The sequence below is a fragment of the Passer domesticus genome, chromosome 10 (genome assembly GCF_036417665.1).
Source record: "Passer domesticus isolate bPasDom1 chromosome 10, bPasDom1.hap1, whole genome shotgun sequence".
Classification (NCBI taxonomy): domain Eukaryota; kingdom Metazoa; phylum Chordata; class Aves; order Passeriformes; family Passeridae; genus Passer; species Passer domesticus.
In genome coordinates this window covers 12,934,518-12,949,337 of record NC_087483.1, presented here as the reverse complement: position 1 = coordinate 12,949,337, position 14,820 = coordinate 12,934,518, and the positions used below count along the sequence as shown (strand labels likewise).

Genomic DNA, 14,820 nt, shown 5'->3' with positions numbered 1-14,820 from the left:
GTCCCATCTTCCCAGTTTGCTCCCCTCAATTTGCCATTGTTTACAATTTTTGGGCCCAAAGCTGCAACGGTGTCCTTGGTTCTTGGGCTGGAAAAGGTTTGTTTTGTCTGACTAAACTGTGAGGAGAACTTGCTCACACTTTATATGAAGTTCAGAGTTACACACTAAGGCAGTACAGAATCTGCAAAATATGAAAGCTAAAACTTATGGCACCAATAGTCATCTAGGAAACTGTCCTAGTGGGGTGCACAATACCAAAGGCAAGAGGTCCAGTGTTCCAAGTTAGCATCTGGGTATTATGAGTAGACTTAATACATGGTAATGAGTAACAATACTCTGGGTCCTTCTCTTATTTGGTAGAAGAGTATCTGTAGAGATTTGAACAAATAATCAGTGCAAGCTACTAAACTGACAGTCCTCTTAAGAAACCACCACGGGTCAAGGAAAGCTTATTCTATGACTAAAATTTCTGAATGCCAAATTGGAGCAGCTACATTTCCTTTGCTCTTGTTTTGGGAGGTATCTTAGAGCTATGATGGCATCACAGACTTATTTGCATAGATCAACAGAGAGGCTTGTTATTTTGCAAAAAGGAATTACTAGAAATACTACTTGTATGCTGAAATTCAAATCTTAAGAAATCAATCAATTAATCAATCAACAAATTTATTTGAGACATAAGAGGATCTCTCTGGCAGAGAAAGTAAACTTTCTACTACAGAAAAGAAAACTCTTCACTCAGGATGAAAAAGGAAGCCATGCATATTAACAAGTGCTAATAAGGGTCTATTAATGAGAAATCATTCAGCAGTCAGAAAGGACTATCTGTTCTGACCATACCAGGGCTGAAGTCCCAGAGGAAAACACAGACTTCTGAATGTGCTGCTGCTGAATATGACCCTGACAGAGAAAAAGAGCTGACTTTTCAGCTGAGAAACAGCAAATACTAGGACTGATCCAATCAATCCAAAAAGTTTGGAAAAAATTAGTTACAAAGGTCGTATGCACAGAGAATGGGATTTTGGTGTTCTCCTATGGATGCTGCTAAGGAGAAACTCTCCAGTTACCATGGGTTAATGGCACATTTCCACTCCAGAACCTCTCCACAGAAAGCATCATCCACCATGCAAAGTAGGAACCTCAGGACCAAAAAATTGACAATATATCCTGAAGAAACATAACTGTTCTGAAGGAAATTCTAGCTCCAAAACATCATGATGCCTCTCTTTCAGGATGTGTCTGAATTTCAAAAACCCCACAAAAACAGACACTGAATACAGACAGTGAAAAAAAGTAATGCTTCTATAAGGATTGTGAAAGATCTTTTATGAAACAAACTGGTTCTCTCAGAGCTGAGAGATCCTAAAGAATATTCAGGTCTAAGTGGGACTAATCAGTCCTGGTATGCAGGTCCCTTTCTGTAAAGATTATACAAGAATCTATGAATTAAATAACCTTAAACATCATAGTGAAATTCCCAGAAAAGGACACATTAGGAATGTTAAAAATTAATACCTGTGTGTCTAAAAATCAACTCTAATATGTATTTGTAGAAGTTATTGTATTTCAGGGACAAGTTTAAGAAAAAGAGGAGAAACTGATTAAGAAGAAATCCTTGGGTCAGTTTGAAAAAAGCTGTGAAAAAGAAATAAATTCCATTTGTTAGCTGCTATTTCTATTTTCATCTACAGTGGCATGCTCTTTTAATTAAAAAGGCTGTAACTGCTATAATGTCATCAGCAGAAGCTTATAAATATGACTGACAAGACACATGAAAAATGATTTGTCTTCAAATTTTCACATTCAATTTATTCATGTCTAGTTTACATTAATTAGATTTTGAGCAAACTTAGAATATCAGGATTTAAAAAAAAAAAGGTTGGTGAGCAAAAGTGCTAAGCCACAATCCCTGTCTCCCATATTTGCCTAAGGACCTATCATAGACCTCCTCAGCTTTTGATTTGCTTGTCTGAGTAAACCATGTAAGAGCAGCCTCTAACAGTATGTGCTTTATTTTCCTAATCATTCACACCATGATTATTATCAAGATTAATACCAACACCTCTTCTATTAAGGTGTTGGTATTTATGTAGAGATTTAGTCAGTCAGAAGGAAGTTTCTCTGTTTTTGCTGTGCATGATCCAGTAAGGAAAACAGCTTTGGCTCTGTTCTTCACAAGAACCAGCCTCTGAGTGAAGGAGTTGGTCTACATCCCTTTTTTGTATCTACCCTTAAAAGATCCCATATGTTACAGTACATCTGTCATCACTGTACATATGTGGGGATCTGTAACACACAAAGCTATAGCATTTCTAACAGCTCTTATGGCCAAACTTTTCCCTGAGCTGTCAGCTAGGTGCTACCCCCAAAGATGCTTGCTTTTCTTGGAATTCTGCTATAGAATTCGTGATCTGCAGAACCTCCACTGGGTCACCCCTGTGTTTCCAATGCATCCCTAGAAAGCACTCTTCAGAAAGATGTCAGGACCTTTGAGCTCTCTTGATAAAGTAAAAAAATCTTATATGAAATGCATTTTTCTGTGATCAACAGAGGTACTGAAAATATACTCCTTCAAAATGTATTCAGATCAAACTGTGAGAAAAGGTGTGGTGATCCTTTGACCATCTCTTTGCTGGCCCCTTTGGGCTCTGGGTTACAATTTTAATAGAAAAGTATGACATGAACCAGGATCCAGCTCCTTACTGGACCTCCTCAACTGCTCAGCTGTACAGGAGTAGGTCAGCTAAAGCATATACCTCCAGAAGGTGCCTGGGCTCAGGAATTCCTATCAGTTTAATCTAAATTATATCAGAACGGCAATTAAGCATATGGGCATTAAGCATTTTGAGAAAAGAAGAAAGAAGTGAGGAAAACATGCATTTCAGAGTATTCTTTGAAATACTATTAAAGTTTTCTCTTCAGTCATCAGTTTCCATTACTCAGTGTTCTGTGTGGAAGATTACATTCTTTGCCAAGAAATAAAATCTCAATGTTAAGGAAACAGAATACTAGTGACAAGGTGATGTAGAATAACATGATCTACATTAACAATAATTTACATCATTAAATCATAGGAAACAAGCTCCAATGCAACTAATAGATTTTAAAACCATCATACCTTCTACCACTTTTATCTGGAATCCATTTGCTACAAGCCTTGGATCTGACAAATAACCTGATCCACGGAAACTCTGGTAATTCTTCTGCATTTTATAAAGAGCAGCCATATACTGAGATCCACCAATAAGACTGGAAAAAAAATCCCCAAAGTGTTAAAAACCAACATTTCTTATGTGAAAATTACACATGTGCAAAAACCACAGAAAAAGATATTAAGTGATAAGGAGTCACCAAGATTTTATAAAGTATTTTGGAAAAGCAATGGTTTAAAGGAATAAAATGAGAACTAATCACTTATCTTAGTGAGGGGACCAAGCTTAGGCATACAGCAATAATAATTCTATCAACCATTTCCTAATTCTTGGAGGAAAATCAGCTAAAGTGAAGTTGTGAAAATGTGGAGCATTTAATTTTCTTCCAGGGGAAGAAATTTGTATTTGCTGCACTACCAATGAAACTGGCCAAAAATCATACTTATTTCAACTAGAATAGGACCAAGTGTGCTCAGCGCTTCAAAATCAAAGTATGAAAACCAAAACTCTGTTTTGTTTATCTCATAGATAAATGAGTGCACAAATGAGCACAGGATTAGCAAACAGGGCCTTGCCAGAGTTTTACTATAAAGAATTATCATCTGATATTTCATACATACACATTTTTGCTCAATAGTACTATACCTGTCTGTTAACACAATTGGACTGTCCAGTTTCTCTACTGGAAGCTTATGGTTCACCAATAATCTCTTACATAGCAGGGCCTCTTCCAGTCTATATGGATTCAGCAACTTGACATTTTTTTCAGAAGCAAGTATCCAGACATCAGGAAAACTCTGGCGACGGATCAGGAAAAGCTCATGTTCATCTGAAACATCTCTCTCTTGCCTCTGAAGGTGACGTCTACAGGAACTCAGAGAAAAAGGCACTGTCACAATTTTCACAGGCTGTTCCAGTTTCCCCTTCTTTTCAATCTGGTTTTGAAATATCTTGTCAAGCTTCTGCTGGTCAGATGAAGAACTCTTCAGCTTGTGTTTGTGTTTTTCTGCCTCCTTTGCTGGTCGGTGCATTGGCTGTGCATTGGCTTTCTTGACCTCTCTGTTGTACCGTTCCTGGTCCTTAGTGGCTTTTATTTCATAACTTAAAGGAGAAAACAAACCAGTAGCATCAGCAGATAAAAAGCTCCAGACCCCAATCCCTAACACACTAAAGCAGAAGGAAAGGTAACCATTTCAAGAGCCAAGAACCACATCCATGGTCCATTCAAGTACCCACATCAACATGCTGCCCACTGCAATGGAGATGGTGACGGTGCCTCTATTACATCACATCTTGAACAAAAGCAGGAAATCTTCCTCCATCAAGAAAGCCAGCAAAACCTCAAATACTGTAAGGGGGAGGAACTATTACTGTAAGGAATAGAGTGCACAATATAAAGATCAACAGCAAGGTACTTTTCACCTCAGTCCCCTGTTTAATTTGCAATCAAATCAAGAGTTTTGGAAGGAGTTTTTGTCACAGGCACATCCAGCTCAATTCACAAAGAAGTTAGAGCTTCTGGAACTCTACAGCCTTCCAGGGGAAGCCATGGGACCCAGCAGGACTTAGGAACTTGAATAATTTCCTAAGCCCAAGTCTTACTTACTTAAAAGCCTATTTGATTTCAAATGGCCTAAAATTAGCAGTATGAAGTGTAAGAATAGAGGTTATATAGGTAAGTAATAATCAATCTTACAGATTTTTCAGAAACAGTCAATAAAAAACTACTCCTAAATGCTGTCTAAATGGTTAAAACATTACTACATACTAAACCTCTACAACATGAATGGATTCTTAATGAGTTTATAAATGTCAGTGAGATAACTAAACATTTATAGGTCCCAGGTTTATGCTTGTCTACTGCTTATGAATTTTACTTTTCTGAAAGCAAAGGTTGTGATTTGCTGAACTGCCTCTTTTTGCCCATATTTGATAGTCTGAATTCTAGAAGGTAATTCAAACCAGTCTAATCTTCAATTAAAACAAAACCAAAAAAAAAGTAGTACTATCATATGTTAGTATTGGAAATAAGTATTTTAGCTGGTCATATTTATTTATTGCTACTTGCTGGAACAGTTTGATTCAATTATGTGTATGCACGCTGGAAAATTAAGGTCAACAAAAGGGTCACCATTTGCAATTAATTATGATGTGCTAGCATTCACATATGGTACCAATATTTAGTTAACTAAAAAAGTCAGCTTAAATAGTTTCTTGCAATAAATCACGTCCTAGAAAATATGGAGCAAACATTGAGATAAAAAACATCTGCTACTTTTAAAATGAATGGATGAAATCACTTGAACAGAATTTTTTTAATCCCAAATTCATTTACAGCTTTGACCAGATCAATAAATACTTTGTTTTGAAGAGACCTAACTGTAATGCAGGAAAATATTTAAGTGTAGGAGAATTGAGCTTTTAGTGATGGCTGATAATCCGAAATGAAAGCACTTCCAAACAAAGTCCAACTTGCCTGTCAGTTTAGGCTACCACCAGAAAAATTCTAATCTTACAAACTTTGATTGTGAGCATCTTCCAAATTCATACACATCAATATCAGTGATTTGCCCAGAATCAAAGAAAAACTGCAGATTTACAAACTATGAGGGAACTCCTTTGCCTTTCTGAAAATCATTCCACAGAGGAACATATAATCAACAAGTGCTACAAGAAGAGCATTTCTCTGCTTTGTGAATTAAGACTGCAAATTCAGGATCTTTTTCTAACGCTACAAAACCTAAAGCCGAGATAATTTGCAAAACTAGATGTAAGCAGAGAGTGGAAGAGTAGAACAAAGTCTAGTTTCAAAGGTAGCTTTGGTTTAACTAGAAAAATGGACCAATGATAGATTCTTTCCCCCTTGCAACATAAACCCAAACAAATTAATAAGCATACTAAAAATCCCCTTTTAATATATGTCTCTCAGCCCATATAAGACAAATAATCTGAATTTGAGTATTTGTTGCAAACTCTGACAGCAAAGACCACGCTACCTGAAAAAATGTTTCTCCCAAGGTACAAATCTACTCATGAAGAATTACTGCAGAGTGCTGACAAGGTGATTTGTTAGTCCCATGACAATGTGTGCAACTTTGAACCTTTCCTACACCTTCAGGGTAACTACTCCTGCCACTGTTATGGCACTTGGAAGGATTTTTCCCACTCCTACCTGAGCCTGATATGCAGGAAACATGAAGGCCAGAAACACATGCAAGCTGTATTAAGTAGGAGCCGAGTGACTGCAAGGCATGAAACCCTTTGCAAAGCAGGGGGATATGTGATGCTGCCAGCATGGACATGCACGGAGCTTTCCTCCTCTATTATAACCTAAAGACCATAACATTTGACATTCCGGTTGTGTAATAAATGCTGGCTTGTTTTGAAAAGGCCATCCTGTGTCACTACGAGACATCTGGTGCTTGTACTACTCCCAAAAGGGATTTAAATTAATTGAGACCCGATGGAGGGGCCACGGAGAGAAACAGAGATGCTGAAACCATGCACACCCATTGCACAAGGCAGGACTTTATCACAGAAGGATGAAGGACTGGAGCCCAGGAAATGTGGGGCTGTGCCAGCAGGGATGCATGAAGTAGAGCTGTGGCACTTGGCTGCCCTGATGTATTTACATTTGTTGCTACCTCTAGGTGGCCCAATTTATCCAGAGTACCTGGAGGCAAGACTTATGTTCTCTGCCACAAGTCCTCTGGATTGCTGCTCTGCAGGAAAAGTTGTCTGTGTATCTCCTCCTATTTGCTATTCTCTGAGGCAATTTTAAGATCTCAAATGTGGAAAGGTAAACGAAATCTGGTATCTGTTGATACAACTAGTGGTGAATTCTTAATTTCCTTCAACAGCCATGGGATTCAATCCTACATATAAGGAAAGTATATATACACTGTGTGTAATATATTGCATTCAGTCCTACATATAAGGAAAACTTGATTACCAGAGAGGTCTCCTTCCTGAACTAATGCAAAGTTAATCTGTAGGCACACTCTTTAACATAACAGTTGTACCAGGAAAGCAACCATGAAATCTCAAAAGCTAAAGCAGAGCAAATTAAAATTTTCTGAAACAGCTGGCAGAACCTTTTGTTTCATTTCATTAAAAGCATGAATATAATTGGAGTAGATTTCTACTATTACATTAATATTTCTGCTTATGTAGAGATGGACAAAACACTTTCTCACATATATAGGTTTGTGATCATGGCATGTTGCTTGCATAGTAAACTTTAAATTAGGTAAACCAGAAGCTGGGTGAAAAGGTTTCACTTAAATCTGATACAGCTAACATTCAGAACAATGCAGATGTCTTATTAAAATATTTCCTTTTCTTGTAGATGGCTTTCAAAAACTAAGTGACAATTCATTTTAGAAAAATATGGATTTAACTACACAGATTTTAACCCAGGAAGAGACTTGGTCTTGTTTGAAACAGATTAAAATTTAGACTGTGCTGTAGTCTCTGAACCAGCAATGGAACAGCTGGTTAGGGGGAAAAGTAATTCCTTGTGTCACTTGACTGGGTTTTGCAAATACAATTCTGAGGCAGCCTAGGTTGGGATACAAATGAAATTTAGGGGAATGGAATTCACCCAATGTTCGAGTACCAAAGTTCCTAAAAAAGAATTCTCACTTTATAATAATAAAAGTTGTAAAACCTCTGAAGAACTCTACAGTGCCTCATCCATCACCGTGTTTGTTTTCAAGGACAGTGCATTGGGAGTGATACTGTAAAGGCTGCCCTTAGTAGTTTGTAGGATTCAAACAGTCAATTTCTTGCCTGTTATCTTAAATAACTGTTCAGCAGAACTGTCCCTAATTACTGCTGTCCCTAATCCAACTGCTGCACAGCACAGTGGCAGGAGTAATTCCAATCTGCAGTGCACAACTGCTCATAGCAAAACACAACTCTGAAGTGAAACAATACCAATTCTAATCTTCACTAGTCAAAATTCATTATGTATTTTTTCATAAATAACTGGAATGTTACAATTTTTTAAAATTCATTACAAGTGACTCTTTGGTAGCTTCCAGATTCAGAAGCAAGACACAGCCTGAACTTACTTCTGTTTTTCCTCTTCATTCAAATTCTTCCATTGCTCTTCAATTGTCAGCAGGATGTCATTCATGCTGGTCTTTGGATTATCATCTATCAATTTTGGACGACACTCATGTGTGAAAAATTCAAATGCAGACTTTGGTTTCTTTATTATTTTGCTATTAATTAAGTCATAAGCTGTCACACGTCCAAATTTTTCACTTATCACATTTTTTTTCTTTATGCTTTGATTTGAGCTTTGTTGTTCACTGCTTTTTTCACCAGTGTATTCATTTTGCTTATTAGTTGTCCCTCTAACTTCAGGAATCAAGATTTTAACAGGCTCCAGCTTGTCTCCCAGACTGTCTTTAAATGCACTTCCCATACTCCAGCTATCAGCAGAGATCTCAGGCAAGCCCCTAGGGACTAAGGCTTCCTCATTTTTATCTATTTTGTCAATATTATCAGAACTCAAAAGATGCTCACTGGCTTTTTTAGACTCAGGGTCCACAGGAACACTATTACTTTGAATATCAGCCACATTCTGTCCATTCTGTTCCTCCTCACGTAATAAATTTAAGGAACTGTCTGGAAAGGCATCACTCTTAGAAACCTCTCTTTTGTCCAGGCAACTGTGTACATTATCACCACTAAACGTCTGATGATTTAAGCAGATCTTTGCGTTTTTTCCTGCTTGACAGTTCTGCACATCACTGCTGAGTGAAAGGAATGAAGTATGAGCATGTAGCTCATCATTTCCAGATGGTCCCATTTCATTAACAGCCACATCTGTTTGGTCTGTTCTATGAACAAACATGTCTTCTGAGGTAACATCTGTTTTATTACTTCCACCAGGGACTGCAGCAGGTAGTGGCCCATACAGTGATTTCAACACATTTTCAACTGCAAGTAAGACAGATTCCTGGAAAAAAAAAAGAAAATACGTACACACAAGTGCACCTGAAAATGTAACTGCCAGATACCAAGAATATGGAACAATTTGCAAAGTACTCGTATTTGGAATAATCTTTAGACAAATTTGGGCAGATCATTGCATCTCAGTTGTTCACACATTCCAAAAGATTCTGAACTGGACACTTCCAACTTCAAATATTTTGTGACATGTATTCTGCTTCACTAATTTACTCTGATATCACAAAACCAATTAAATACTTTCTTTATAACTTCTTAAACCAGGGGGGTTTGACTTCTTAAACTAGTATCATGTAAAGTTATTCCTACCTTATATGGAATTAGAAGTTTACAGCCAAAACAGGTGCACCAGCAACATCCAATTTCATGTGGATGTGCTTGTGTAGTTACTTTCATGGTCCATGTTTCCAATTCAACTTTGCACCAAGTGACGGAAATAAGCAAGATAAAAAACCCAAACCCCCCAAAATAGAAATGAAGTTAAAAAAAAAAAGAAAAAGAAAAGAGAGAAAAGAAACTCCAACCCTTTCTCTAATGCCAAAGGAAAACTAAATCAAATGTAAAAATGCTGTATTAATTTTCATACAAGTGACCTTTAACAGGCAGGACATTTACAAGAATAACACAGACAAATACAAAAGTTTTTTATGAATAAGAGGATTAATATACTGGTGTGACTACCTATATTCACTTTGAATAAGCACATTAATAACCACCAATGAAACCCTTCTAATTTTTGCAGCACTTAATTGATGTCGTCAATAATATATACACATAATGACAAAACAGTACTTTGATGAGAAATCAACTCCCCTCCTGCCCACTCTCACCTTAATGGTGGTGTTTAAATAATGATTACTTGGTTTAAATATGAAGTTAAGCATGAAATTTATACAGGGCCACATAGCATAATTCCACTTAGCTGCTCTCACAGTAAAGCCATCTGAAACCAAAGTGGTACACACATATATCTGACAGCATCAAAACCTTTTAAATGAACTGGGAAACTAATTTTGAAGAATCCTCTAGTTAGCCTGTTCAGTACTTTTTGATCAAAACAGTGCTCTGACAAAGGCAAGCTGTCATGCAACTAAAAAAACCCCAAAACCTCCCTGACAGTGTTTATGTTTGAACATTCTGGTAGTCCCAAGGCCCTTGTCATGCTTATATAAGGACTGACAACTAAGAAACAGAACAAACCTTAATTACCTTATAATGGAGCAAAACTTGAGTTTTATCAGGTGTTACATTCACATCCACAGCAGAGGCAGGTACAGTAATACTCAAAAAGAAAATAGGATATAAACGAGTACAGTCCTTTTGTGTCACCTGACTGTAGTATTGTCGAATTAACTAGAGATTGATGTAATAAAGAGATGTCAGTAAAGGCAATAAAATAGACAAAAAATGCACAGAAACAAAATCTGACATTATAAAAGCATAACTGGTTTGCTGGTTTTGTCAGTTTTTCAAGTTAAAGAAATGCTTAAAAGGTCCTCGTATTCATGTATGCCAGAATAATCACGAAAAGGCCAGTTCCTGGAGGTTTCCATGCCCTCACAGCACGGAGGTAAATGTGATATATAGCCTATTTTTCATACAGGGCACTGTATTTTTACTTTGTGTGCTGAATCCCACCTTGAATCCAGGCTTCCCTGCTCTTGTTAAGGAACCATCACTGTCATGGGATTCAAACTAAGCTTTGAACTCCCAGAAGAGCCGGGCACATCAAATAATAAATACATGGAGATGGATTACCCTTATTCAGCATTTAACATACCAACATAAGTTCAGGGTTTACATATACAAAGCTTTGCCTGCCAATTGAAAACTATCGTTGTGTCCACTTTAAAACCTGCAGGAACACTTTGGCATGAGCAGGATTTTCTTCCCTGGCGATGACAAGGATTAGGACAGCAAGGCTGCTCCAAGTGAAGTGCTGCAAGGTTCAGTAGTGAGAGAAACCCAAGAGTATCAAATTCTGCCTACATGATGCCTAGCTGTAGCCAATGCTGCTGCACTATCACTTTCATTTCTACCCAATGCACACACAAATTTAAAGGGAAAGCATGGGTGTTTGCTTGATAAGCCCACAGCTGGAAGTGGTCAAAATCAAAACCATTTTACAGAAGAATTCTCTTACAACAAACTAGATAAATTTACCTTATGGGAAATTGCACAGGTGATTTCTACAGGCTAATACAAAGAATCAACTATTCTGGTGTCTTGCATAGAACACCTGAAATTAATTTTGTTAAACAGCCAAAAACACAACCTCCAGCTCTGTGGTCTGACTGCAGCAAATGGAATAAAACTGAGGGACCAGCAGTGTCAGGGCTTTCTGTTGTAAATGTTAGTATTTTCACCTGTAATACTCTAAACTATTGCATGGGGGGAAAAAAGCTGTAGATTTGCTCTGTCCTCAAAGAAATCATATTTTTATTCCTTGAATTAAAAGCTAGAGGATGTTACCTTCAGTATTTCCTTCTGAAGAACTGGACGATTATTTATAAAAATGAAACTCCTTTCTGAACTTGAAAGGCTTGTCAAAGAAGTGTCTGACTCAGCTTTTGGGAGAAATCCAGAAAGATTTATCTGCAATGATAAAACAAATACAGTGCAAAAGTCCTTTAAGGAACCCAAAATGTTTTTTATAAAGGTGAGATAGTAAAACAAAATTGTACAGGAATCCAAGTCATTCAAATGCATGCACTGCTTCTCAACAGCTACAATATACGAAGATAAAGGCAGTTAGACAAAAAAAATAGGCTGAGAAAGATGGGTTTGTATCTATTTCTCTTGATCAGTTTATTGACATATTTCCCATATGGACTGCCAGTTGCAGCAGGATGCTGCCTGGAGCTGAGGCTGTGGAGAGCCAGGCCAGCAGCTCTTGGCTTGCTGACTGTGGGGTTGCCAACCTAAGCCCTGTCCAAGCCAAAGGCACAGAGAGCTGCCCAACCTGGCCAGGGAGCAGTGAACCACCCCTACAGGGAAAGCCCAAAACACACAATCCCTCTTTCTCTGTGTACAGAGCACCTTAAATAGCCTGTCACAGGGCATTTATTCAGGGCACCTAAATTTACCTACGCCACCTGTATCCAAATCATCTGACTCTCAAGAGTGCTGAGCACCCACGATTCACAGGCTGCAGCAGAACCTGTGAGCACAGCACTGCCAGGGAGCCTTGGAAACAGCACATGATTTGTGTACCTAACATGAACTCCAAGTTTTAAGATTTTTCTGTTGAGATTCTTTAACAGGTTTTTCAGGTCAAAATAAGGCTGATGACTCGTGCTGCTTGTCCCATCTCTTCCCCTCTCCCTCACTAAGCAACTTTGAAACTGTTGGATGGATGTCAAATGAATCAGATAAAGAAGCAGAAATCCCAAAGATGTATTTCCACAATTCCTGTGATAACTGACAGCTGTTTGGAGAGAACAGCCTCAAGATAATGACGTTACTGAAGAAAAGGCAATTGTAACTTTTCAAAAGCCAGGAACAGCAGCATGCAAGAACTGACATCCTGGGCAGCCCACATCCTGCCCCACCCACTGACCTTCTCCACCTGCCCAAACTAACAGGTGAAAGAACACTGGGGTAGCATGAGGATTTTGGAGATATGAGAAAGTCTGGAAAATGTTCTGGTAGCAGGGTGGATCACTGAACACAGAACTGAGTCCTCATAAGCTCCGCTTTTGGCAGAACCCCTTGTATTTGCTAAAATCCAAATTATCATGCATTTGAAATGGAATTTAAGATCCATGGGACTTGGCCTATCCTTCCCATTCATCGACGTCATGCAGCTATCTGCTCATGTGCTCCCTTATTCCCTCTTGACCTTGTACCAAGCATTCTGTGCTAAAGCTGGCGTGTTCTGGTCAGCAACGTCGCAAAGAACCAAACACCACTGGTCAAATTAAAGAGGTGTCAAGTATCTGTTGGATGATTATCAGAAAACAACATGCAGCACTTTGAGATTTTGCACATCCTCCCTCAATGTTCCTCCTCTGCACTTCAAGTTCTTTTTCCAATTCACAAATATCTGTACAGTCTTTCACTTCCAACAATATTTTTATATACAGAAAACATTAAAGCAAAACTGAAAGTCTCTAAATAACTCATTTAACAAGTTGCCAGATTTAGAAATGGCTGACTGCTGTTACTATTTACAGCCATGTAGAATATCAGTATACTCATTAAAAGTTATCTACAATTTACAAAACTAGTCTTAGTAGTATTTTCATGTATGAAAGTATATGAAGTATAAAGACATAATTACAGAGACTGGAAAATATTAATGAAACTTTGATTTCATACTAGATCAACTGTTTTCAAAATTAATACCTTAATAAAAACCACAACTTCTACATGCATTAAAATATATCTGTGACAGGTGGACAGAAGAATGCCTTTCTTTATACTTACTTTTTTCCCAGTGGCACATATAGTTGCTAAACTTAACATTCATAGGAAAAGAAGACACTAGGGAAATTTTCTTTGTGAAAGTTTTCAGCCCAAATGAATCTATATCCATTTACAAGACTGGGAATCTGAAGAGTTTAAAAAGTTGTTTTGGTTCTTTATTTTCTTGGTTTTATTTTTATTTTACACATAGCTCCTGAGTTGGCATGCTTCAAAGCTAATTTGAAATGTGTTCCTGTTTCATTCAGTGCCCATAATGGAGATATTTTCAAGAAGGCAAGTATTTAAAATCCCTGGATCACTTGTTGAAGTTTTAAACTCTGCAGTAAGGAACAGCAAGATTAGTTTTGTCTTCAGAGTAGACTTTGCAGCAAAGGAGCATGAACCTACACAATGAAATAGGAGTTAAAAGAATTAAAGAGCTGCCCTCTGGTCTGTGTAGCAAACAAGAGACAGACTGAATGGGAAGGAAAAAAACAGTGTATGCCTTGCCCTTAAATACCTGTTCCAATACCTGCACACAAGGGAGGAAAAAATGATTACATAGGCAACTTCACTCTGTCACTCCATAATGTTTGGCTGCCTAGTTTAGAAATGTCCAGTTTCTGAACGTCAACATTATACACCTATAAATGATGCACATGGTATTTTACACACTATTTAGAGACAGAGAGAGAGATGGAATGTTCCCCAACTTCTATTCAAGGAATATGGATGCCTCACGATATAGCAGAGAAGTAATGTGAGAACTTAAGTGCCTCCTCCAAGCTAGTCACTTCTAAATACCCCCTTATCTTCCCTTTGGAGCCCCCTGCACTTGTCCTGGGGGCACATCCAAGCTACGTTCAGGTAAGAATAGCTCTGGATGCTCAGTTCAGACATAAACAACTAAATCTTGTTAAAGTACAAGAAGTGACTTTGCTTTGTTCCCCCTCATTCTACTGCCTGTATAAAAGCACTCTGGCAAACTCAAGATTTAAATCTGAATAATGCTATTAAGCTGCACATATAAACAGTGAAACCTTTAAGTCTGAATAACATTAAGCACCATGCTGAATGCAGCACTGGTAACTTGTGTCTAAGAGCCATTGTGACTTTACAGTGATTCATGTCATCCTGTCAAGGTTTATTGCTATGTGATACAGGAAAATGCAGCTTAGAAGGTTCCAAAGTAGCAAGATTCCCCTTTAATAAAAAATTTCTCCAACAATAATAGAAGCAGAGTAAAAATTTTTTGAAAACATTAGACAAAAGAGGGTAT

General features: G+C 37.8%; 1 protein-coding gene across 8 annotated transcripts in view; it reads right to left on the bottom strand.

Moving 5' to 3' along the window:
- PMS1 (PMS1 homolog 1, mismatch repair system component) overlaps window positions 1-14,820 on the bottom strand; it is a 75,898-nt gene that overhangs the window by 40,106 nt on the left and 20,972 nt on the right. For all 8 annotated transcript variants that reach the window (XM_064433825.1, XM_064433826.1, XM_064433823.1 and 5 more), the window contains exons 7-11: window positions 11,607-11,729; window positions 10,344-10,487; window positions 8,228-9,123; window positions 3,798-4,253; window positions 3,119-3,249 (exon numbers count right to left, since the gene is read on the bottom strand). In XM_064433825.1, the coding sequence (XP_064289895.1) occupies window positions 3,119-3,249; window positions 3,798-4,253; window positions 8,228-9,123; window positions 10,344-10,487; window positions 11,607-11,729 (1,750 nt within the window). The remainder of the gene's footprint in view (window positions 1-3,118; window positions 3,250-3,797; window positions 4,254-8,227; window positions 9,124-10,343; window positions 10,488-11,606; window positions 11,730-14,820) is intronic.